At 37.8% G+C, this 23,719-nt stretch overlaps 1 protein-coding gene across 1 annotated transcript in view; it reads left to right on the top strand.

Annotated features, from left to right (window-relative positions):
* Positions 1 to 23,393, top strand: part of GRM8 (glutamate metabotropic receptor 8) — a 755,100-nt gene extending 731,707 nt beyond the window's left edge. Inside the window, exons 9-10 of the mRNA XM_042971356.1 lie at positions 16,184 to 16,430; positions 22,930 to 23,393. Of these exons, the coding sequence (XP_042827290.1) occupies positions 16,184 to 16,430; positions 22,930 to 22,979 (297 nt within the window). The 3' untranslated portion in view covers positions 22,980 to 23,393. The remainder of the gene's footprint in view (positions 1 to 16,183; positions 16,431 to 22,929) is intronic.
* Positions 23,394 to 23,719: the final 326 nt, after the last annotated feature.

The raw sequence follows: 23,719 nt of genomic DNA, 5'->3' as shown, positions 1-23,719 counted from the left end.
ATACGGTTGAATGTTATGCCAGTTAATAAGGCAAGATATTTGAGGGAAAGGATGAGTCTGTAATGATCCAGAAACAGCAAAGGGGAGTATGGAATGCCCTAACCTATTGTCTTCCCTGAGGGATATGGATCAAGGGAATAAAAACCACCATCACTTGAGAACTGGAAGAGAAACAATATTTTTAGGAGGAGAGAAGTTTCAGTGAAGGCTGCAGGGTAGAGGCAGGGAGAAGAGACTGGGGCTATAGAGGAGTTTGTTGGAGAATGGCATTACAGAGCACTGCAAAGTTGGTTACAGGTGAGGGTAGGGTAAAGAGCTGAGTGAGTTTCAAGAAAGTTCCAGTATTCTGCTCGATGGTTCAGCAGAATATTTAATGTCAGAGCTCATCCTTTTGGATGCTGCCTGACAACTAGAAGAGTAGTTTGGTGATCTTACTCTCAACAAAGCAACATAGGCCCCCAGGAGAAGACTCAGTTAGATGCCAGTGAGTCAGGCCATTCAGGACCTAAGCAGTGGTTCAGTTGATCCGTGTGGAGTCAAAATGAATCATCTGCATGCAGCGTATCAATGAGGCCAATTCTGGAACCATGCTTTCTGGAAGGGGAGAATTCTGAGATAAATTCTGGGTTCAGTATCCCAGGAGAGTTACATGCTTGAGATTTCTGATGGATTGATGGCTCTAGAATATGCTCCACAAATTTCATGGTTCTAGCTCGTACTTCACAATCTCTTCTTCTAACTTACCTCATTTGCAGGGCTATGCATAGGATAATATGAATGTCAAGAAATAGTCCTGGTGGTTGGTTGAAACTACTGTGGAAGGGACCTTGCGTTAGTTTCTAGAAACTTCATTCTAAGTATATGCCTCTGCTAAAGCTGGACAAGGTTTTTCAGCTTTAATGGGATTGTGGAACAACCAAGCTCTCTTTCACACCATAGAGTTTATGGAATAATCTGTAGGAAGAGGAACTTTTAACTGTGATAGAAAAGTGTAAGCCTTCTGAAAACATTCTCCACCTTTCACTGGTGGTTATTTGATAGCCACAACTTCTTTAGGCTGTGATTGCTGGGTGGGTCGATGTCTGAGACCCATTTGAAATAATTCTCTTTTCCTGAAAGCTGTCATTACTACAAATAACTGAGCTTCTAACATGAGGTACTTAGTGCCAATTTGTGTGCTCAGTACACAGTGAAGCAGATCACTGGTCTGATATTAGTAGCATGACTTCACCATGGCTAGGCATGAAGACTTGGGGAGGTCACCATATGTATTGGTAAAGTTCTGGTTTTCCTGAATGCTTTTGCCATTGCTGGCATTCAGGCAGATCCACGTGTCTGTGTCAGGCATGACAGGCAGTAATACAAAGTATAAAACAATATTAGATCTGAAGTATTTCCTCCATAGAAATCTGTCTAGGACACCTGGGTGGCTCCTTGTTAAGCATCTGACTTCTGCTCAGGTCATGATCTCATAGTTGGTGAGTTCAAGTCCTGCTTTGGGTAAGCTTGAGCCCTGCTTCGGGTGAGCTCATGCCCCACTCCGGATGAGTACAAGCCTTGCATCAGGTGAGCATGAGCCCTGGGTGAGCCCCACTTGTCTCTCTCTCTCTCTCTCTCTCTCTCTCTCTCTCTCTGCCATTCGTTCACTTGTGCCCTCTCTCTCACTCTCAAAAAAGAAAAGAAAAGATAGAAAAGAAAAGAAAAGAAAAGAAAAGAAAAGAAAAGAAAAGAAAAGAAAAGAAAAGAAAGGAAAAGAAAGGAAAAGAAAGGAAAGGAAAGGAAATCTGGCTACTTTGACATTCATCTGTATCTTCTGGAGGCGTCAGTTCTAGGAACAAGATTTCCTTACACTGAAAGACACTCCTTTCTGGATCGTCCCAGAAATGGTGATATGATGAGGTCAGAACAAACAGAACATAGGCATTGGGCATGTACATGACAAAAGTAGGCAAAAATATTGCTGGAGCAGAGAAGCCATCATCCCAGAGTTATGGAAGATGCCATTCATCAGAGCTTGGGACACAGGGAAGGTTTTGAGTCTTTGAGGCTAAGTCCCATATGGAGTCATAACCCTTTCAGAGAGGGCTATATTTATCCTTTCCCCAACTCACCTGTCTTAAGGCTCATCTTAGTAAACCAGCCAATCTTAATATTCAGGCTCTTCATGGGGCGCCTGGGTGGCTCAGTCGGTTAAGCGTCCGACTTCAGCTCAGGTCAAGATCTCGCGGTCCGTGAGTTCGAGCCCCGCGTCGGGCTCTGGGCTGATGGCTCAGAGCCTGGAGCCTGCTTCCGATTCTGTGTCTCCCTCTCTCTCTGCCCCTCCCCCATTCATGCTCTGTCTCTCTCTGTCTCAAAAATAAATAAACGTTAAAAAAAATTAAAAAACGTATTCAGGCTCTTCAGAGACAGTCCATGGATAAGGGGTGAGTGAAGACCCTGCTCTGCAACTGTAATTAGTCTCTTCAGCTCTCTGGAGAAGGGTGCTCATCACCATTGTCCTCCTTTCCAAACAGCAGGGAGACACGATAGATTAGAAGAGGATATGGGATATCAGGAAAACTGTTTCTGCCACTACTTTCCTGAGAACTTGGATCTCTAATCTGAAAGGAACTGCACTTCCTAAATTCTTAGGCACTACCTATCACAAGATATGATTTGCCTCTCTCTCTGTTTTTATCCTATTTTTTCTTCCTTCCCCTATGTTCATCTGTTGTGGTTCTTAAATTCCACATATGAATGAATATGATATTTGCCTTTCCCTGACTGACTGATTTCACTTAGCATGATACACTCTAGTTCTATCCATGCCATTGCAAATGGCAAGATTCATTCTTTTTGATTGCCGAGTGGTATTCCACTTGGGGTGTGTGTGTGTGTGTGTGTGTGTGTGTGTGTGTATATATATATATATATATATATATATATATATATATATATATCTTCTTTATCCATTCATCAGTTGATGGACATTTGGGCTCTTTCCATAATTTGGCTCTTGTCAATAGTACTGCTATAAATATTAGGATGCATGTGCCCCTTCGAATCAGCACTCCTCTATCCAGATACCTAGTAGTGCAATGGCTGGGTTGGAGGGTAGTCTTATTTTTAATCTTTTGACGAACCTCCATACTGTTTTCCAGAGTGGCTGCACCAGTTTGCATTCCCACCAATAGTGCTGAAGTGTTCCTCTTTCCCTGTATCCTCACCAACATCTGTTGTTGCCTGAGTTGTTAATTTTAGCCATTCTGACAGGTGTGAGGTGGTGTCTCACTGTAGTTTTGATTTGTATGTCTCTGATGAGTGATGTTGAACATCTTTTCATGTGCCTGTTAGCCATCTAGATGCCTCCTTTTGGAAAGTGTCTATTCATGTCTGTTTCTAATATATATTAAGTCTGCTTTAGCTGTATCTCACAACTTTTGATATGTTGCATCGTCATTATTATTCAGTGCAAAATATTTTCTAATTTTCAGCGTATGTTCTTCTTTGACCTACAAGTGATTTTGAAATGTGTTGTTTAATTTGCAATCATCCGGTGCTTTTCTTGTATCTTTTGTTATTTATCTCTACCCTAATTCTTCTTTTACCCTAATTCCATGTTAGCCAGATTAACATACTCTGTATCAAAACTTTGAAATTTGTTAAAAGACTACCCAGAATATGGTCCTGTGGTAAATTTCCTCTGTGCAATTTAATTTTTTTTTAACGTTTATTTATCTTTGAGACAGAGAGAGACAGAGCATGAACAGGGGAGGGGCAGAGAGAGAGGGAAACACAGAATCTGAAACAGGCTCCAGGCTCTGAGCTGTCAGCACAGAGCCCGACGCGGGGCTCGAACTCACGAACCGTGAGATCATGACCTGAGCCGAAGTCGGACGCTTAACCGACCAAGCCACCCAGGAGCCCCTCCTCTGTGCAATTTAATAGACTATCTTTTGTTAGTCTTTGAAAAATTCTTGACCATTATCTCTTTAAGTTTTTTTCTTTTTACCTACTATATCTCTCTTTTCTGGGACCCCAAATTCATCTACATTCAAATTTTGTATCTTCTTTTATATATCTCTAATAATGTTTTCTGTATTTTAAAATTTTAATTATAATCTCTTTGCTTCAATATGGACATTTTCTACTGAGCTATCTTTCAGTTCACTAGTCATGTTCTCTACTGTATGTGACCCATTGTTAAACTCATCTATAAAATTCAATTATTACATTTTAAAGTCCCATCATTCTTTGACTCTTAAAATACATATGTATATATTTCAGTTTTTAAATATACATATTCCAGTTATGTGTTGTTTTCAATATATTTATGTTCAAGTTTTTGTAAACTTTTGTCTGAGAAGTTTAGTATCTAGATCACCTGTGGCATCATTACTACCTTCTGAGATTTTTTTCCCCTTTGGTTTTGGTCATTTCTTCCTGTATCCTGGCATGCCTGGTTGGTAATCTTTAAATGAATACCTGACTCTCTGCATTAAAAACAATGTAGATGTTACAGATTTCTTTTTCTTCCAGAGAAGCTTCAACTCTTTATTAGTCAACAATTAAAATAGAGGCATTTCACCTTGTTATAATCTGGGACCAGGATAATTTGAGGCTACGTTTTGGTCTTTCTATGGGTTTGTCTATTTTTTATTTTTCTTTTATCCTGGAAGATATATCCTCAGATATATTAGCTAAAAGTCCAGGATGCTCATGATTACCCATCCTAATTAATGGACTTCAATTCCAACTTTTATTTCCCTTGCACCATGATAAGGTTGCATAGCCTGTATAGCTTTTTAGCCTCTGAATCTGAATTATGTTTGATTTTTTTAGCCTGTTGGGGTTCAGCAAAGTCTCAAGAAAAAAAATCGGTGTAAAATATCAGGTTCATCTCTCTGTAGTACCCTGGAGTCTTGGGTGCTCAAGTCTGGCTGCATTGGTAACCCTGAATTCCAGTTTTTGTCTCCCCAGCCCCATGAGACTGCTGAAAGGTCTTTCTAAAGATTTCTGCCCTCGAACACTCATACATTGAATCAGCACATTTCTTATGGATAAAAGCAGTGGAGAATTCCTGGCTCACATCAAGGTTTGTGGTGTTTTGGTTTTTTTTTTACTTCCTAGGATCTTGGCCCCTTGAGTCCTGGCTGCCTTGGTTCTTCTCTGATGCCTCCAAACATATTCTTTCTTATTTTTTTTAACTTTATGATTCTTTTATAGTTATTCTTAGTGAGTGGCTTGGTTTGATTATAGCTGCTCCTTCATAATCAGAATCAGAAGTCCTTCACCTATAGAAATTTTAATTTTAATGATAAAAATGTTAGCTTTTATGATACTGATTTGATACTTTTTCTGGATACATTATTCTTTCAAAACTTTTCAAGGATAATTATTTTTACTTCTAAACTGTTCTTGTATTAACTCTATCGAGTCTATTTCCTTGGGTGTTTATTATTCTGTTTGTGGAGCTTGATGCTTCTTTTCCATAGTGTTGGTTCTCCGTAAATATTTGCTAATTCTTGGCTGTCTGTTCTTCCGTACAACTGATTCCCAGTTGTCTGCCTACTGTGTTGTCCGTAGCCCGTGTCTGGTGGCTGTGAGATGGAGTGGTGTCTGTGCCGGAACAGTGGGTTGCAATTTGTCTCCTGAAGGAAGGGAATCCTTGTCCCTTTTGGTAGTCGTGGTTCCAACAGCTACTTCTCTGCTCTGCCCACTGCAAACTCTTTAAAAAGATTCATTAATCCAGCTCTTTTGGTTCATATTTCCAGCTTGATGGTTCTGTTAAGTTCAACAAGATCATTATAATCCTAGGAAAGAGCTCTTCTAGGATCAGCAGTGAAGTTTCTTATGAGGAAAGTAGCTGGCTGATAATAGCAGTCTTAAAAAAAAACACCACGCCTCTAAATGTTCAGTTCGGTATTAAGTGCCTTCATGGAGTTTCTTAATTTTTAAGAAATTTGGCCCAACTCTATTAGAAAAAGGATGATTTTCTGATTTGATGTGGTGAAGATTCAAACCATATTATTCCTGCTCTTTCACATCTCTGTGTATTGATCGGAGCCATTGTGTGTGGTGAGGATATGGGCTTTCAAGTGAGACAAACCTCAGTTTAAGCCTCAGCTTTATCTTCGAGTTGTGTGACTTTGATAATAGTATTTAAGTTCTCCAAAATAGACCCACTCTTGAATTAATAAAATTATTGTGAGGGAGTAATAGGCATAAAATATTTGGCATAATGCTGATATCTTATCCTCAACAACTAATAGCTATTGTGGTTGTAATTGTTGTGTAGTTCCTAAATTAACCTGTTTAATCACCAGAAATCTTTGAGATGTTATTAGTATGGTTAAGCACAAACTAATTATAATGACAGAACTTTTAGAACTCTTTGAGTGATATTAATTCTCCACTTGTGTTAACATGCTAGGGCTGCCATAACAAAGTACCGTAGACTGGGGGGCTTAATATAAATTTATTTTCTCATAGATCTGGAGACTAGAAGTCACAGATCAAAGTGTCAACAGTCCTGGTTTCTTCTGAGGCCTGTCAGGGGCTTTCAGATGGCCACCTTCTTTCCGTGTCCTCAGTTGCTCTTTTCCTCTGTGCACACACATCCCTGGTGTGATTTGTGTGTCCTTATCTCCTCTTCTTATAAGGACACCAGTCAGATTGAATTAGGGACCACCCTGAAGACCTCATTTTAACTTAATTACCTCTTTAAAGATTCTATCTCCAAATACAATCACTTAAGGTTAGGAATTTGACAAATGAATTTTGGGGAGGACACAATTCAGCCATAACATCATTCCTCTTGGTTCTTAGTTACTATATTAATATCACTAGGAAAAAACAATAGTATTTCTATATTATCTTATGTCTTCACGAAAGTTCCTGCACTGAGGTCTGATTTAATTCTTTTGGCTTTATAAAAGGTTATATGGGAAGTATCTAGTTGAACCAAGATTTAGCACCTTTTACAAAATTATAGTTGAACCATTTCCATACTGTTACCAAATTTCCTTCAGTAATGCAACCTAAATAATAAATTTCTCCTATAATTTAAATTCCAGCAAAGGATTAACATATGTGTGTGTGTGTGTGTGTGTGTGATTATATAGTTCATAGATAAAGTTTGTTCTTGCAGTAATTGTTTCCTGTCCCTTCTTTCTAAAGAGTTTTAAACTGTTGTTTATTTGTTAATATTATATTTATTATATTTGTATTTGTTCAAATAGATACTGTTCAAATCATTATAATTAAAGGTATCTCCCTTACTGTTATTCTCAGTTCTGATCATGCTGTTGCAAAATGATAAAAGGCTAAACGATAAAAGGCAGCATGAAAACAGGAGTCCATGGAGGGAAATAAAGAGAAAAATCCCTGTAAAAGAGAAGCCAATAAACACACAACAAGTAGATGCCTCATATTCATTTGCATATATCACAGTAGAAAATGCAACATCATTGTTTGAGAAATTATTTTTATTATGTTTCTATGAATAATACTATGTAGAATAATTGAAAATTAAAGACTACATTTTATTTAATAACACTCTACTTGAAAACATCTACGTTATAACATGTCTATCAGACTTTAATAAAGAATAAATTACTGTATTTACTAACCCAATATTAAATATCATGTATATTTAATTATAAACACTCATTATAAATCCAATATCTGTTCTTCCCCTTTAGAGGATCATGAGTTTCCTTCCACTTGTCCTTTTCTACCCTTGGCAGAGCTAATCTCTTACTTATTGGTTGACACTTTATTATTCTGTGCATCTCGTTCCCACCATTCCCAATAAGTCCAAGGTTAAGGATTCAGACCTCACGTGTGAACCAACTCAGTTCTGCATCCATAGGCTTTGCCCTTTGATTTGACTCATCATTTTAACATGTGTCAGGACCAAAAGGGGATGTGATGAGAGACTACAAATGGGTCAGGGCAAACCCATGTTCCTTTCCTCTAATGAAAACACAGGGTAATGTCTCTGACTTGTGGGTGGGTCAGCAACATTGATTTCTACCTGACAGGAGAAGCACAACAACTCAGGATGGTGCTTTTTCTCAGAATGAAACTAGACTATGAGTCTTTGAATGTGCTGACCCTAGAGTTTCTCACAAGCATAGGCATATTTCCATATGAATAGGTATTTTATGCCTGTATCTTGTGTGTGTACGTGTGTGTGTTCTTTATTTAAAAGGTTAAAAATTGTGAGGCTAATTTTGAGAGAGCGGTACTGTTAAATCTTACTGTGTGAGGAATGGAGGAGGATGAATGGAGGACAGGGTCAACGTTAAGTTATGACAATAATAGGTATAGCTTATTGATACTATATGCTGGGTGTTGTGCCAATATTTTACATCCATTGTCTCCTATAAGTTAGGTCTATGGAAGCTTATAAATCCTGGGAGTGAATTACCCTCAGTTATAATGTTTTACATGGGAGAGGGATCCAGAGCTGAATCCAGAGTTCTCATATTCCCAGATGTAGACCACTGACTTTTAATTTATATTGTCTGTTGTTGAGAACAATATTGTCATACTTACAGTTTAAAAGAACCATCCAAGAGTTGCCGTCCCAGCCTAGATGTTGATTTGAGAGGGGATGGAACCCTCAAATTTTCCATTTTCCAGATTTCAAATCTGATTTACTGATCCCTTCTTGAAACTACATTAGTTGTTTCCTTTAACTGCCAAAATCAAGAGTAAGAATATGCAAATGTATGCCAACCAAGTGTTCTTGGTATTGAGTTTATACAGTGAACAAAATGGGTAAAAATCCTTGTACTCATGTAATTTTTGTTCTAATTAAGGGAAACAGACAATACATAAATTAAATTAGTAAAATATAGAGACTTTTGTGCTAGAAAATGTTAGATTCTGAGAAGTAAAATAAAGCTGGGGATTTCTGGTGGAGGGTGGGAGTTATAGTATTTACCAGTGTTTAGGAAACTTGTCACTGGAAAGAACAGTTCAGGAAAGACCTAAAGTAAATGAAAGAGCAAGCCTTCAAATGTAAAAACCCCAAAGCAGAAGCATGGTTGGTATGTTCCAGGATCAGCCAGGAGGCCAGAATGGTGGGAAGAGAATGCACGAGAGAAAAAGTAAAGCCAGGTCTGTTCAGAGGAACTTGTAGGCCATTGTAGGCACACCATCAATGGGAAGTCATCATGAAGTTTTGAGAGTAGGGTGACTTAACCTGACTTGTGAATAATGGGATTATTCTGTCTGCTGTGTTAAGATCAATCCAATGATCAGATGGAAGAGAGCAAGAGAATAAGAGAAGTCAATAGGACAGCTCTAGAGATAATCCAAATAAGACATGGGGTTGGCTAGGACCAATGGAGTTGCAGTGGGAGTAACAGAAAATGACCTTTCTGAACAAATTTTGAAAATGGAATCAACAGAATTCTTCATAGGTAGAATAAGAGTGTATGAGAGGAGTCAGGAACAATTTCAAGGGCTTTGTCCCTTGGAAAATTCATGATGGAATCCCCTGGATTAGTTCATGACCCAAAAAGCAGGTTTAGGATGGGTTCAGATGCTTGTTAGTTTTATGTATACATCAGATATCCAAGGGGAGGACCCAGAAGGCAATTAGATTTCCTGAGAGAATCCTGGAATTCATCAGTATGTAAGTGGTTTGTTAAGGCAGAGCTACCTATGTTACTTGTAGGACCTGGTGAAATTTGAAAATGCAGGTCTACTTGCTCAAAGATTATTAAGAATTTCAAAACAGTGACAGCAGAGCAAGAAATCAAGTATGAAGGGACTTCTGAGTGAAGGGGCTTGCATGCAGGTGGTACAGTCAGGAAGCCAGTCCTGGTTTAAGGCCATGATGCCAAATATGATGATCAATAGAGCAATGTGGAGAGAGACAGAAAGAGATACCTAAGGACTGAGGTCTGGGGTGTCAATATAAAAATGACACAGACGAGAAAGATCCCTCAGAATTGGCTGAATAGAAGAAACCAGCAAGGTATTTGAATTAAACAGAACAGAAACAATGGTAAAATGTTTGATAGAGGCTGGTGGTCATTTACCAGCATCCAAGCTCGGCCAGAAGAGTTGGATTCTTGTCTCTGGCACTTGCTGTGCCCGGTTGCCAGGGCAGTATTATTAGTGTTTGGATGTTGCATGGATTGGTTGATTTAGGGCTTTTACCACCACAAGGCAAACCTTTACAAAATTCTTGGTAAATTTGCCTGTTTAAATTTTTTTTTAATATTTTTAAGTTTATTTATTATTTGAGAGAGAGAGAGAGAGAGAGAGAGAGAGAGAATGAGAATGAGCCAGGGAGGGTTTAGGAGAGGAAGACAGAATCACGAGCAGGCTCCATCCTATTAGTGCAGAGCCCCACATGGGGCTCAATCTCACAAACTGTGAGATCATGACCTGAGCCGAGATCAAGAGGCCACTTAACCGACTGAACTACGCAGGTGCCCCTAAAAATTCTTTTTAAATAACTTTCAGTAATGAGACTTTGAGGTCCATTGACTGAAGTCTTGCTTTTCAGCAGAAGAAAATCCATTTTTTAAAAATGTTTATTTATTTATTTTGAGAGAGAGAGTGTGGGGGAGTGACAGAAAGACAGGGAGAAAGAGAATCCCAAGCAGGCTCTGTACTGTCAGCACAGAGCCAGATGCAGGGCTCGGAACATGACCTAATAAGCTGAAATCAAGAGTTGGACACTTAAATGACTGAACCACCCAGGTGCCACAAGAAAATCCATTTCTGGATTCAGGTGCACTCTGGAGGGGGCGCGTAGATGAGGGAGAAGATAACAAAAGCAGAGAAAGGCAGGCTTTTAGTGTTAACATATCTTCCTAACTGGTCAGACTCTGTACAAAGCAGCCAAGTAGAATCTGGCCGACTGTAGCAAAAAGTGAAATTAAACCATCCCAAGGCAGAAATATTCAGGAATAAATAATGAATTTGTTTCTTATCACATGGCACAAACTTGCCTTGGGTTTTAGGTCACCTTAGTTGCTAAGGGGTTCAAAACATACCAGGTGGGATATCTGAGTCTATGGAGTTCTGTGTGCCGGCAGAAGACTGACCTTTTTCTTGAAGTAATATAATCCCCTCCCTCCTCAATTTTTCCTGGGGTTGCTAATAATTCCAGGCCATGACCTACATTCAGTAGACACTGCATGTGCACAAATGACCCCTTTAGAGAATGAAGAGTTACTATACTAGGTCCCAGAAAAAGGTGTCATGTTACCGTGCCCCATTGTACCAGTTCTCCCTGGCTTATCCTGAGATCATTTAAATCTGCTTCAGTGCATCTGACTCTTTCAGGTTCAAAATGTCCATGGGGTGTGGAGGCAGAGGAAATGACAGGCTATCAGTGGATGTAACAGAAAGACACTCCCTTTCCTCCAGGTATTAATATTTTGGAGTGACAGGGGGCAGAAGGTGGGGCATAGAAAAAAGTTGGAAAAAAGAAGGCTACATTAACATATCCCATACCATTGTCAGCATCTCTCAATGGATTTATGTTGGTTATAGAAAGTTAACATTGTTCCCTTCTGCTTTCTGGCGAGCTGTAACTTTGATACAGGGAGCCAGTGTGTTATTCTAAGACTGTAGCACAGACAGTGAATATGGCCTTGGCATCAGCAAATAGAGTTGACTTTTGGGCAAAATTTTATTCTGCCTGCTTTGAAGTAAGATTACAAAAGCCTTTTCCTTGACATTATATAGTTAAAGCATAGCTGTCAGCTATTCACTAAACAAAACTGCTTTGGATAACTGACTCACAGGCCCCTCTCTTATCCTGTATACCTGGAAGGATGCTTTGTCAATGTCCTTTTAGATTCAAAGTTGTAGGGTAAATGATCTTTGTTCAGCTGCTGCTATTTTGCACCTTTGAGACATTTTGTAAAGATTATGTCATTCCACACTGTAACCCTTCTATGAGAAAAGTATCATTACCACCCCCCCCACCAACTTCATAGGTAAGAAATTAAAGGTCAGAGAGGAAAATAAGATCACACAGCTGTCCAGTTGTCAGGGAAGTTATATTAGAGTTTGGATGGTCACCTGGTGGACTGACTTGCAGCTTTTCCCACCCACAAGGCAACTCCAGAGTTTTCTGTAAATGTCTTTATCTTAAAAACAAGGACAAAAACTGTAAGTGGTGGTCTTCCTTTCTTACATGGCTCAGATAATTAGAGTTTTCTATAGCTATACAAAAATCTAGGAGTTTTTTGGAATCAAATGCTCATTTCCAATATTATAATCTAATTTCTCCATTGCTTCTTAAATATGGTAGCTTTTGGAATCCAATAACCCATGATGTTGAAGATCGAGTTTCTCTAGAATGAGAGCAGGTGGCATTTTTATTTCTTTGTGTGTTTTGCTGTTGTTGCTTTGGGTTATGTATATTTGATGTTTTCATTTCATTAAATACTCAAAGATGAAGTTCAAAAACAGTTTACTCACAGTGCAATGAGCTGTAACGAATGGTAGGCCACTGTAAGGTTGTGGATTTTAGCGTACAGTTTTGTATAGATGCTTTTTCTGTAGTAAACTCACATTAAAATTTTTCAGAAGCTGTTTTAAGAGAGAACATAAGTAAGATCAGCATTTTGGTGTAATTTCAAAGCACAGTGTCTGATAGAGAGCTTGGACACTAAGAATTTTGGTTTGCTAAAAGGATAGACCGCAGTAATATATTCAGTATGGAAACTAACATCCAGAATCTTCTTCCTGCCTAATATTTAGCAATATTAAATTTATTCTGTATTATAGAAATCATTCTGAATAAAGGAAGAAAATTACCATTTATATGTACGGTAGCAGAAAAAATTTACAACGCCTTCAAAATAGAAAGGTATTTATGTATTATTTAGGCTAGTAGTATACATTTTAGTAAGACCAACATAGTAAGACATGTTAAAAGAATCCAGCTTATCAGTGTGAGTATTCTCATCATTTCATGTCTGTTTGACCTCTAGGGGTTTTTTGTTGGCGTCTTGTTTATTTTTTAAGCTAAATTGAGTTGGCAGGGTCCAACTGACACAAAACTGATGGTTACCTATTTAAGTGGCTTTGGGATATTTATGTCTGTGGTTTGCATTTGGCGATACAGTTTCCCTATTTTTATGTCCTCTCTCTATAGCCTATTTTCTGTATAGGCTTTTTGAAGCAATGCTAACTGGAGAATAAGTAGAAATTTAGAGAGGATTAACCAACATTTTGAAGTTTAAGAGTATTGAAAATGATAAGTTGCTTAAAAGTAGGTGGAAAAGCACTGCTTTGGATTCTATGTCTCCCTCTCTCTCTGCCCCTTCCCTGCTTGTGCTCTGTCTCTCTCTGTCGCTCAAAAATAAATTAAAAAAAAAAGTAGGTGGCAAAGCATAGGGAGATTTATGAGGCTTGAAGGCAAATATCCACATTTTATTAGGACCTTCTTGATTGTAGTAGATCTTTGGGATTTCAAATTTAACATGGGATTTCACTTATTGGCAAGAGAGGTCATGTAGTATAGTAATTTATCACTTTGCTGAAGAATGTATTTGAATCACGTCTCTATTGAGGCTGATGTGCGTGAGCCCAACCTAGAATCTGGATTCATCCCATCACTCTGAGTTTTTTACTTAAAAGGTCTTCAACCATGGGTTGTAGCCATGGCTGATGTCCATTTGATGGAGTGGGAAAATTTGGAAGGCATATTCTGTATGATTTGTGTAAATCAGATCTTGTGTAAACCTGATCTTCTTAATCAGGTTATATACCTAAGAACAATGAGAAGTTTCTCAGGAACTTTTGTGTGTAGAATCTTGTATAATTTCTTAGAGGTTTATAAGGGGAAAAATGTAGGCTACAGTCTCTAAGGAAGTTTATATCCTAGTTACGCATTTCATATAATTTCCCACAAAGTTCACATAAATCACATAGTTATAATTACATAGTTGCGCATTAGTAAGTGTTCCATTTTATTCATTTTTCAACACACTAATGCTTTGAAGTAAAATAAGCAAATATTATAGGGGCGCCCGGGTGGCTCAGTTGGTTAAGCGTCCAACTTCGGCTCAGGTCATGATCTCACAGTCCGTGGGTTTGGACCTGGAAGCCTGGAGCCTGTTTCAGATTCTCTCTTTCTCTCTGCCCCTCCCCCACTCACACTCTGTCTCTCTCCCTCTCCCCCTCTCTCTCTCAAAAATAAACATTAAAAAAATTTTTTTAAAGAAAAGGAAGAAAAAATTATAACATTACAATTAAGATTTGTCGTGGAGGACTTCTTGGAAGAAGTCAACTTTGAAACAAACCCATCTATATCCCCTTGTGAGTATTCCATACTCACAATGAGATCTTAGGCAAAGGACAACCTTAGTGGTAGATGGATTGAACAGTAAACTCAGTAAGCTGCATGGTGTGATTTCACACACAGGGATAGTCTCTTAGTACTGGTGCCTAAGTTCTCCTCATAGTTTGGACAGTTCTCTACCTCACAGCTTTGTCATCTGTTGAGAGGTACTGATTCAGCCACTTGCCTTTGAAGGCAAATGTTTTTTGATCTTTTATTTAAAAGGACACAATTACTTTGGCTCCTGGGGATTGCCTGATATACAATGACAACTTTACATTTTCAGAGGTATTTTTAGAGTGAACAGATATTAATGAGGATCATATATATGAAAAAGGGGCCCTCTAAGAGCCTCTTTGTGGCTTCGGTATTCCAAGTTATTTGGGGGAAATTCTATTTTGAGCTCAGGACATGAAAACCGGAAGTAGATGAAAGGGTTTTATTTTTAAAGATGTGATATATACCTACAGTGGAATATTATTCATTCTTTAAAAAGAAAGAAATCCTGCCATTTGCATCAATGTGGATGAATCTAGAGGACATAATGCTACATGAAATTAGCCAGACACAGAAAGACAAATACTAACGGTCCACTTATATAGAATCTTAAATAGTCAGATGCATCAAAGCAGAGGATGGAACAGTGGTTGCCAGGCAGAGGGGAAGGGGAGAGATGTTGGTCAAAACACACACAGTTTCAGTTATGCAAGATGAGTAAGTTCTGGGCATCTAATAGGCAACATGGCAACTATAGTTTACAGTACTGCAGTATGCACTTGAAATTCACTAAGAGGGTAGATCCTACCCTCACCACAAAAACTTAGAAAGAAAGAATGAAAGAAAAAAAAATCGTAACTTGGTGAGGTGATGGATATGTTAGTTACTTGATTGTGAAGATCATTTCACAGTATATATGTTTATCAAAACATCAAGTTGTACACCCTAAATACACAGTTTCTGTTTTTCAGTTATAACTCAGTAGTCCTGAGATATAAAAAAGCAAAGAGTAAAATACTATCATGTCTGTTTTCATACCGTAATGAAAAAACCAAAAGCAATGATGTTAGTTTTGGATTTTTCAGCTTGTTGACCTCTAGATCATAGGAAGAAGAATCTACCAGAGTACCAGAGCAGTTAATTTCACTGGAATAAGTATAAAGAATGAACATAGGAGAATTTTCAAAATGCAAGATGCTATCCCCAAAGGACATATTTAAATCTTGGAGGAAGGTGTCTTATGTATTTTGTAAGAGCACCCACGTTTATTTTGATATGATGCCATCATTGAGAAACGCTCCGGAATTGTACTTTAAAGGGGCTATTAAAAATCAGCCCTTAAGGCATGCTCATGATTTATCAGGTTTGATGGCTGGAATTAAGTCATGATGTGAAGATGCAAATGCTAGCATTATTCAAGCACTGGTGGACAACAGTGATGTTCTGGAATATTCTACTCCCACTCACTTCCACCATAACTTTCTAGGTTAAGTTTGTTGTTAAAAGAATTACACTTGACCCCTTGGCCCTATAATAACCTCTCTGAAGAAGGGATGTGTAGCATAAAATGTTAATCTTTGGCCAGAATGGCTTTGTTCCCTTTCTTATATATGTTTAATTATAATCTCATAAGGCAGCTAAACTTCATCAGCTTGTTTGTTTTAAAGAATTAGGCTTCATAAACAATACAACTTTACCCATACTTGCAGGGAGGGGGATAATGAATTGTTTGAAAATTATTAAGAGCAATTTCTATAAGTACCTTCTAGAGTACCCTGACCAGAGAAGCTGGAATAATTACAGAAGATGGTTGTGCTATTTGCTTTATCTTATATCAGGCTTACTGACATTGATTCTTTCTGTTTTTCCTCCCCTCAGATGTACATCCAGACAACAACACTTACTGTCTCCATGAGTTTAAGTGCTTCAGTGTCTCTGGGCATGCTGTATATGCCCAAGGTTTATATTATAATTTTTCATCCAGAGCAGAATGTTCAAAAACGCAAGAGGAGCTTCAAGGCTGTGGTGACAGCTGCCACCATGCAAAGCAAACTGATCCAAAAAGGAAATGACAGACCAAATGGAGAAGTGAAAAGCGAACTCTGTGAGAGTCTTGAAACCAACAGTAAGTCATCCGTAGACTTTCCGATGGTCAAGAGCGGGAGCACTTCCTAATAGATGTACGTTGAACATCTTCTTCTTCTAGTCTTGGGGACTGTGCTGCAAGGTTCCAGGAGCATGATGGTACTTGCACACCATAAGACCGCAACAGCAGTTAGAACCATTTGGTTAGAACCAAATGATTTTAAGGCGAGTGGCCCTTCTTCAGAGCATAACCATGCACACAAAATCTCTTTTTCAAAGCATGACACTCATGTCTCCCTTTTGAGGCATTACCAAGCATCTGAAGCCTAGAACTATCTTCCACTTATTGAATTACCTTTTAGCACTTAGGAACTACCTTCTAATCTTTGTTAGTTCAATATTGGTTGCTCTTTATGGGTTTATTGGTTGCTTAAAGATCTTACGCAAGTAAGTTATATGCTATGTAGGTATTTAGGGAAATGAAACAACTAGTGAGCCAGCATGTTAGGTTCAATTATAGTTAATACTTATTTTCCCCAAATGGCCCCTTCTTGGACATATTAAGATAATTAGAGCTCTTCTCCGAAAGCCTCATGACCCTGAAAATCCTTTCTGCAGCCACCATTCCACTTGTCCTTCCCTCACCTACCTTCCTCTTCTCTGTAATCACCCCTGAAGAAGCACATGGTAATGATACACCAGTACCAAGCTAACCCAGTAGAGTTTAACTGGTCCATCTTGGTATCTATGGAAGAGTAGCAAATAGGTTGAAGATCTGTATTATAAAATACCAGATAGCTGAGTATAGCTAAAAATAGATATATAATCTTTATATTACATTTCTATAGATGGATCAAAAAATATAAAAGCTAAGGTTCTTGCATTAGACCTTAGATTTCCTGTCTTTTGGAAATACAACATACGTATCTAACAATGAAGGATAAAACCCTATGCAAAAATACTCTCTTCCTCTCAGATTCTTCCAGGGGGCTGTATTCCCTATTCTCTGTACTTCTGACATGAAATACAGAGAAGATTAAGTGTGGATCTTATTTGATTTAGTGATTCTAACAACATAGAGTCTGCACTAGATTTATAAGCCTTTCCTTACATCAAGATTTGCAACTAAACATTGTCCACTCTATTGCCCCACATGCAAAAATGGGCTTAAAAGATAAATACGGATCAATTAAGCTTATTGGCTACAATAATTCCAAGTCTTTTTGGAATTATTGGTCAGATTTTCTGGGAAGATTGCCTTCAGCTCACTAATAACTAAATTTAGTCTTCTTGTAAATAAAGAAGCCTTGTAAGAATTCCACAAACATTCCCCACGTATTCACCTTTCTGCAAACATGAAACCTTAAGAAACTGCAAGAGAAGTCATGATAAGGATGGGTTTTGTAACAAATGATTATAATCATCTTTGATTATAGGTAAGCAATTTAGTAATAATGGGCCTATTTGGTCTTTTAGCAAAAGATGCACTATAACTACTATCAAAAATGTCAGAGTTCAATGCTTGCGATTTGAGGGCAGAATTTTACCTGTGTTTTTCTACCTTGAAAGCATCAGTGCAGCAAGTTAAAACTCATTGTAGGATGCCAGTAGACTTCTATTGGCCAGCTGTTGACATTTCCTACTATAACTCATCACCGTCTGTAGTCAGACTTATTTTTTAGCAATAATCCAGAAAACTTTATATAATATGGTTGCAAATGGGAACAACCAAACATACACTGAAATAAAATTGGTTACCCCAGACGGACTTCTGGAAAGTGGTGGGAGAAAGAAGTCAATAAACTTTTTCCACACTTTTAAAAAATAAATAGGTTCCCTGAAGAGGAATATTCCCAGCTCTGATAAAGACTAATCCCATATATAATTGAAGTAAGTCTCATATGTTTCGTTGTCCTGTTATTTTCTGTTGATGTTGAAATGGAAATTATGTAGCAAGCATGCATTTCCCTATTTTCTCTGAAATAAGAATGAAAGGTTTTAAATGTAGGGGCTGTATGGAAGGTAAGCCTGTACAATTCTGGAGGAGTCAGGTGCTCACTTTTGGAAGGTAAAAGAAAGTACAAAAGGTGAACCAAGGTAAAGCCAATTGTTACCTGAAAGATGGTTAAACTGTACTTTGTGACTTTAGTATATTCATCTTGTATAGTAGTTTGGATTTTGATAAATTGGGTCCAGATGATGTGATTATAGTGTATACATTCAGGAGGGACAGTGTATGAAAACTTCACAATCCCCCTCCAGGTAACCATTGTTGACCTTTGTTCACTTGCATAAGAAACTTTCATGGACTCCATGTGTTCCCATTGCCTTTACTACATGTACTAGTGGTTTTAATTGAGGCAAAAGTCTTCTAAAATCACATTCTCTACAAGTATCAATAACCCTAATCACTTAAATGCAGCGCTTTTCTTCTAAAAGTGTGTCTCATGTCTTTAGAAGTAGAATTGAATATTGGAAAAGCCTTTGTCCTTCAACTCCCTGTAACTAGGACCATACCTCCTCAGATTTAAAATAGCTCCTCTTGAGATGGGTGGAGTCCATTCTCAGGTCTCAAATCAAGGGCTAATTAATCCACTGGAACAGTATCCATGTTGCTGCATTCTCATACTTTCTGCTATGAGACTTGTGATAAGTCACCATTACTACAGTGAGGTGATAGTGACACATGAGAAAGTATCTTGTCAACTACAAATCACCATATAAGCAAGGTAGACATGTCATTGCTGCGTTGAAAATGTAGATTGCTCTGTCATTAATAGAAAAGACTTAAAATTCAAAAACTACTGTTTTAGCATTCCTCTTTCTTCTTTTTAACATGTGGAGGATTTTGACAATTATGGCTACTATTCCACTGTTGAGATTTTTTTTCTAATTACCAGTGTATTTATGATGTACATGCAATAATGCTTTTCCTTCTGGGGCGCCTGGGTGGCTCAGTTGGTTAAGCATTCAACTTCAGCTCAGGTCATGATCTCATGGTCTGTGAGTTCGAGCCCTGCATTGGGCGCTGCGCTGATAGCTCGGAGCCTGGAGCCTGTTTCAGATTCTGTGTCTCCCTAGTTCTCTGCCCCTCCCCTGTTCATGCTCTGTCTCTGTCTCAAAAATAAATAAACATTAAAAAAATTTTTTTTGATAACGTTTTTCCTTCGTGTCCATGCAGTCTATAAATCCATTACACTTAGAAACTTCATCGTAAAGATTATTTGTTAATGCCAGAAATTCTGGCCACATAATTAAGGTCTTAAAGCTTCAAAAGCTATGCAGAGTAAGTATAAGTAATGTGAAGCGTGAAGGGAGACCAATGAGTCCATGTTAATTACTGAATTTGCAGAGTACTACATTTCACAAAGAAGGTCAAGTGTTGTTCCATAAAAGCGTGTGGGAAGGGAGTTAGAAACAAAGTTGACTTGTATGAATTTATCAACTGTACCCAATTAACAAATGCTGTTAACATGGTATTCCTTAAGCTATGTTCATGAATAATTCATGAGCACAGCTGCTGCTGGAGGTGGAACTGCTCTCTGTAACTTATGAACACAGCGTGGTGTCCACAAGGCAATTCACTATCGCTGTATCCCCAAACCGATTGTCATATAAGCTTAGTCACTGCCACTGTAAAAACTCCCTAGTAACTCACATGTACATCTCTGATCCATTTCACTCTGTAATACTTCCAGGATAAAGATTCTCACAAGACTTCTGCCTTCCACACTCTGTCCCTCATCATTGTTTTCAAGTTGACTAAATCATCCATGTCCACAGCCTTTTATCTAACCACTAGAAAAATTAAGATGACTTTCCTTTTGTAAATTACAGTCTCATTTCTCAGTAGAATTCTACCATCTTTTTCCCTGGAGATAACTTCAAAGAGTTCAAAAAATGAAGTATGAGTCTCAAAGTTGGAATGGTCCTTGAATGGTCTGATCCAAATCACTTTCTGTTAAATTAACATCTTCTGAATACCATCTTCTTCAAGGTCTTTTTGGCTCTTGTTCCTCTATTTTGGCCATAATTTTTCTTTGCAGCTATCTACACACTTGATAAATATTTTAGCTACTGTTGAGGATATTGAAGAGGACAGGAAGTTGAACAAGCATTTTGAGGGTTATTTTTCTAAGTCTTATGACAATTTTTCTTCATCTTTCTTCAAAGACTATATGAAAGTCCTTCACAAACACAGTTGAAGTACAGATTTCTGTGTTTGTGTTTCTTACAGGAAATTTAGAGATATATGAGAGCATTATGTATTTAGAAATAGGGGCACCTGGGTGGCTCAGTCAGTTAAGCATCTGACTTCGGCTCAGATCATGATCTCGCAGTTTGTGAGTTTGAGCCCCTCGTCTGCACCATCAGTGCAGAGACTGAGATTCTCTCTCTCCCTCTCTCTCTCTCTCTCTCTCCCTTCTCCACTTGTGCACACACTCTCTCTCTAAAAATAAGTAAACTTCAAAAAACAAAGAAATAAAAAAAATTTAAGCGCACAAGCATAAAAATCATTGTATTTCCCTTCATGCCAAACCCAATGTAACAGACATGTAGTCTTTTGGAAGGGGTGAGTAGGAAAGCAGGATTCCACAGGCATTCTCCCGCGCGGCAGCCAGCCGCTTCTCCACAAACCTACTTCACCTCCATCCTCACAAAAACCCAAAGTTGTGGGTTTTGGAACAGTGATGAAACTGAGGCCCAGTGACTTGGTTCACTGATCTTTTTAAGCTCATTTTATGGGGAACAGAATGTATTTTATTTTATTTTTTTAAATTTTTTAGCGTTTTTATTTTTGAGACAGGGAGAGACAGAGCATGAACAGGGGAGGGTCAGAGAGAGGGAGACACAGAATCTGAAACAGGCCCCAGGCTCTGAGCTGTCAGCACAGAGCCCGATGCGGGGCTCGAACTCACAGACCGCGAGATCATGACCTAGGCCGAAGTTGGCCGCTTAACCGACTGAGCCACCCAGGCGCCCCCAGAATGTATTTTAAAACCAGGTCTAAAACCTCCTTCTTTTCCATGTGCCACGATAACCTAGAAGTGTGAGCAGTGGAGATGACAGAAGCAGATATGACAGCTAAGTTGGGCACGAATCTCATAATATTCAATGAAATAAAAAATAGTAAAAACACGTATGCTTTGGGGCCCTTGAGGGGCTCAGTTGGTTGAGTGACCAACTTTGGTTCAGGTCATGATCTCACAGTTCGTGAGCTAGAGCCCCACGTTGGGCTCTGTGCTGACAGCTCAGAACCTGGAGCCTGCTTCGGATTCTGTGTATCCCTCCCTCTCTGCCCTCTCCCACTCATGCTCTGTCTCTCTCTCGCAAAGAAAAAATAAATATTAAAAAAAATTATAAAAAAAAACATGTATGCTTAGCACTTCCTTAGACTCTCTGCATTTATTTTTTTTCTGACAGTGAACTTTGATCTCAGTCTCTGGTAAGAACTTGTCTGGTCAATTATGATATTGATGTAAATGAAAGTGGAATGAGTCGGATTGCCAGTTGTTTCAAAGGAGGAGCTTTATAATGTGCTTATTTAATATTCAAGAACTAAATAATTCTCTAAAAATCTGTTTCATCCTGAATTGGATTATGTAGTGAAACATACACATGTTTAGCATCATTTCATATCTTTCCTCTTATGATTCTGCATTGCAGAATCCCACGGAAAAATAGGACATCACATTTGAAATTTAGAACAGAGATTTATTCCATCACATCTTCCAAAAAACCAAAGGAATTATTTGGGTTTAAGTTGATATTCTCTGAAAATGTAGGCATGAGTATAAATTTGAATTAGAATACTTTGTTATTCATATTTTTCTAATAATCCTACAATAATAGGTTTTACTTCATAGTGAGTTGGTACCAGAACAATTAAATATTTATTTCCTTCTTTGAGCCTTTTTTATTTTTAAGCATCTCCATTTGTATCCTTTGTTGAAACCAGAGCATAAATATGTATTGGCAATGCACATATTTACTTTAATATTTACAAATATTCCATGTACTTTATATTTTACTATGTTCTCTTCTAGAGTCTAAAAGCATTATTTCTTTTTAAGTGGAAAATACTCATTCTCAAAGCACAACTAGTTACACTTACCTGTTTTTGGTCATCAAATCAGACTCAAAGACTTGATGTCTTTTACTTAGGTTGTAAACATTTTTTTGTCTTTTTCAGGACAGATAATTTATGTGTTATTTCATTTTTCATATTGTATATCTTTGTTACTCAAAACACACATTTAAATTGAATTTCACCTAAATTTATTAAAGATTAGGACTTTTCCATTTTTAGTTTTCTGCTAAACACTTATACTATAAATAAGACCAGTGGTTTTACAGATTAAAATTGCTGCTGCATTATTATTCCTGTGATCACCGATTTCCTACTACATGATTTAAAAAGTAACGTGTAAAAACCAAATATCATAAAAGTGATGATTATAGGATGTGAATTTTAAAATCATTGTAGCAAAATAATTTATTACTATCTACTATTAATTTGTCTTACTTTGTCTTAACAGCTTCCTCTACTAAGACAACATATATCAGCTACAGCAATCATTCAATCTGAAACAGGAAAATGGTAGAATATGAAGAAATCTGGTATGTGATCTTAATAAACATGACACCACCAAAACCCACTCCTGGAGATCTCTGTAGACTACAATCAATCAAATCAATAGTCAATCTTGTAAGGAACAAAAAGTAGCCATGAGCCAAAAGTATCAATAAACAGAGTGAAAAAAAAAAAAAACATTTTATACAGTACAACCAATGAGTGTCAAGCTAAAATATTGCTTACTCATAAGCAGTTTAAAAAAAATCACAAAAGGAAAACTAATGTTAGCTTGTGAAAAAAAATGCTGTTGAAATAAACCATGTCTGATGTTATTCTTGTAAGTATTTTTCTGTGATTGTGAGAACTCCCGTTCCTGTCCCACCTTGTTCAACTTGTATAAGACAATGAATCTGTTTCTTGTAATGGCTGACCGGATTGAAGCCCTGGGTTGTGCTAAAAATAAATGCAATGGTTGACGCATGCACTTTTTTTATACAAATAATTTATTTCTAATAATAAAGGAATGTTTTGCAAATGTTGAGAGTTGTTTCGTTCCAGTTTTAAAGACAAGGAACACTCTTTCCAGTCGGCATTTCTGCTGGTAGCTCCTGAGGTAGAAGCCTTAGTACTCCATGGTAATACAACTTCCTCAAGGACTGTGATTTTGTACATTCATGTGTACACGAAGAAGACTGTCTTTTATTCCTCTATTAAAAAGCATTATTTGTGTAAGATTTTGCGAATGTTTCAAA

This window comes from Panthera tigris, chromosome A2 (genome assembly GCF_018350195.1).
Source record: "Panthera tigris isolate Pti1 chromosome A2, P.tigris_Pti1_mat1.1, whole genome shotgun sequence".
In the NCBI taxonomy this organism is placed as follows: Eukaryota; Metazoa; Chordata; class Mammalia; order Carnivora; family Felidae; genus Panthera; species Panthera tigris.
This window is presented reverse-complemented; position numbering and strand designations above follow the sequence as displayed.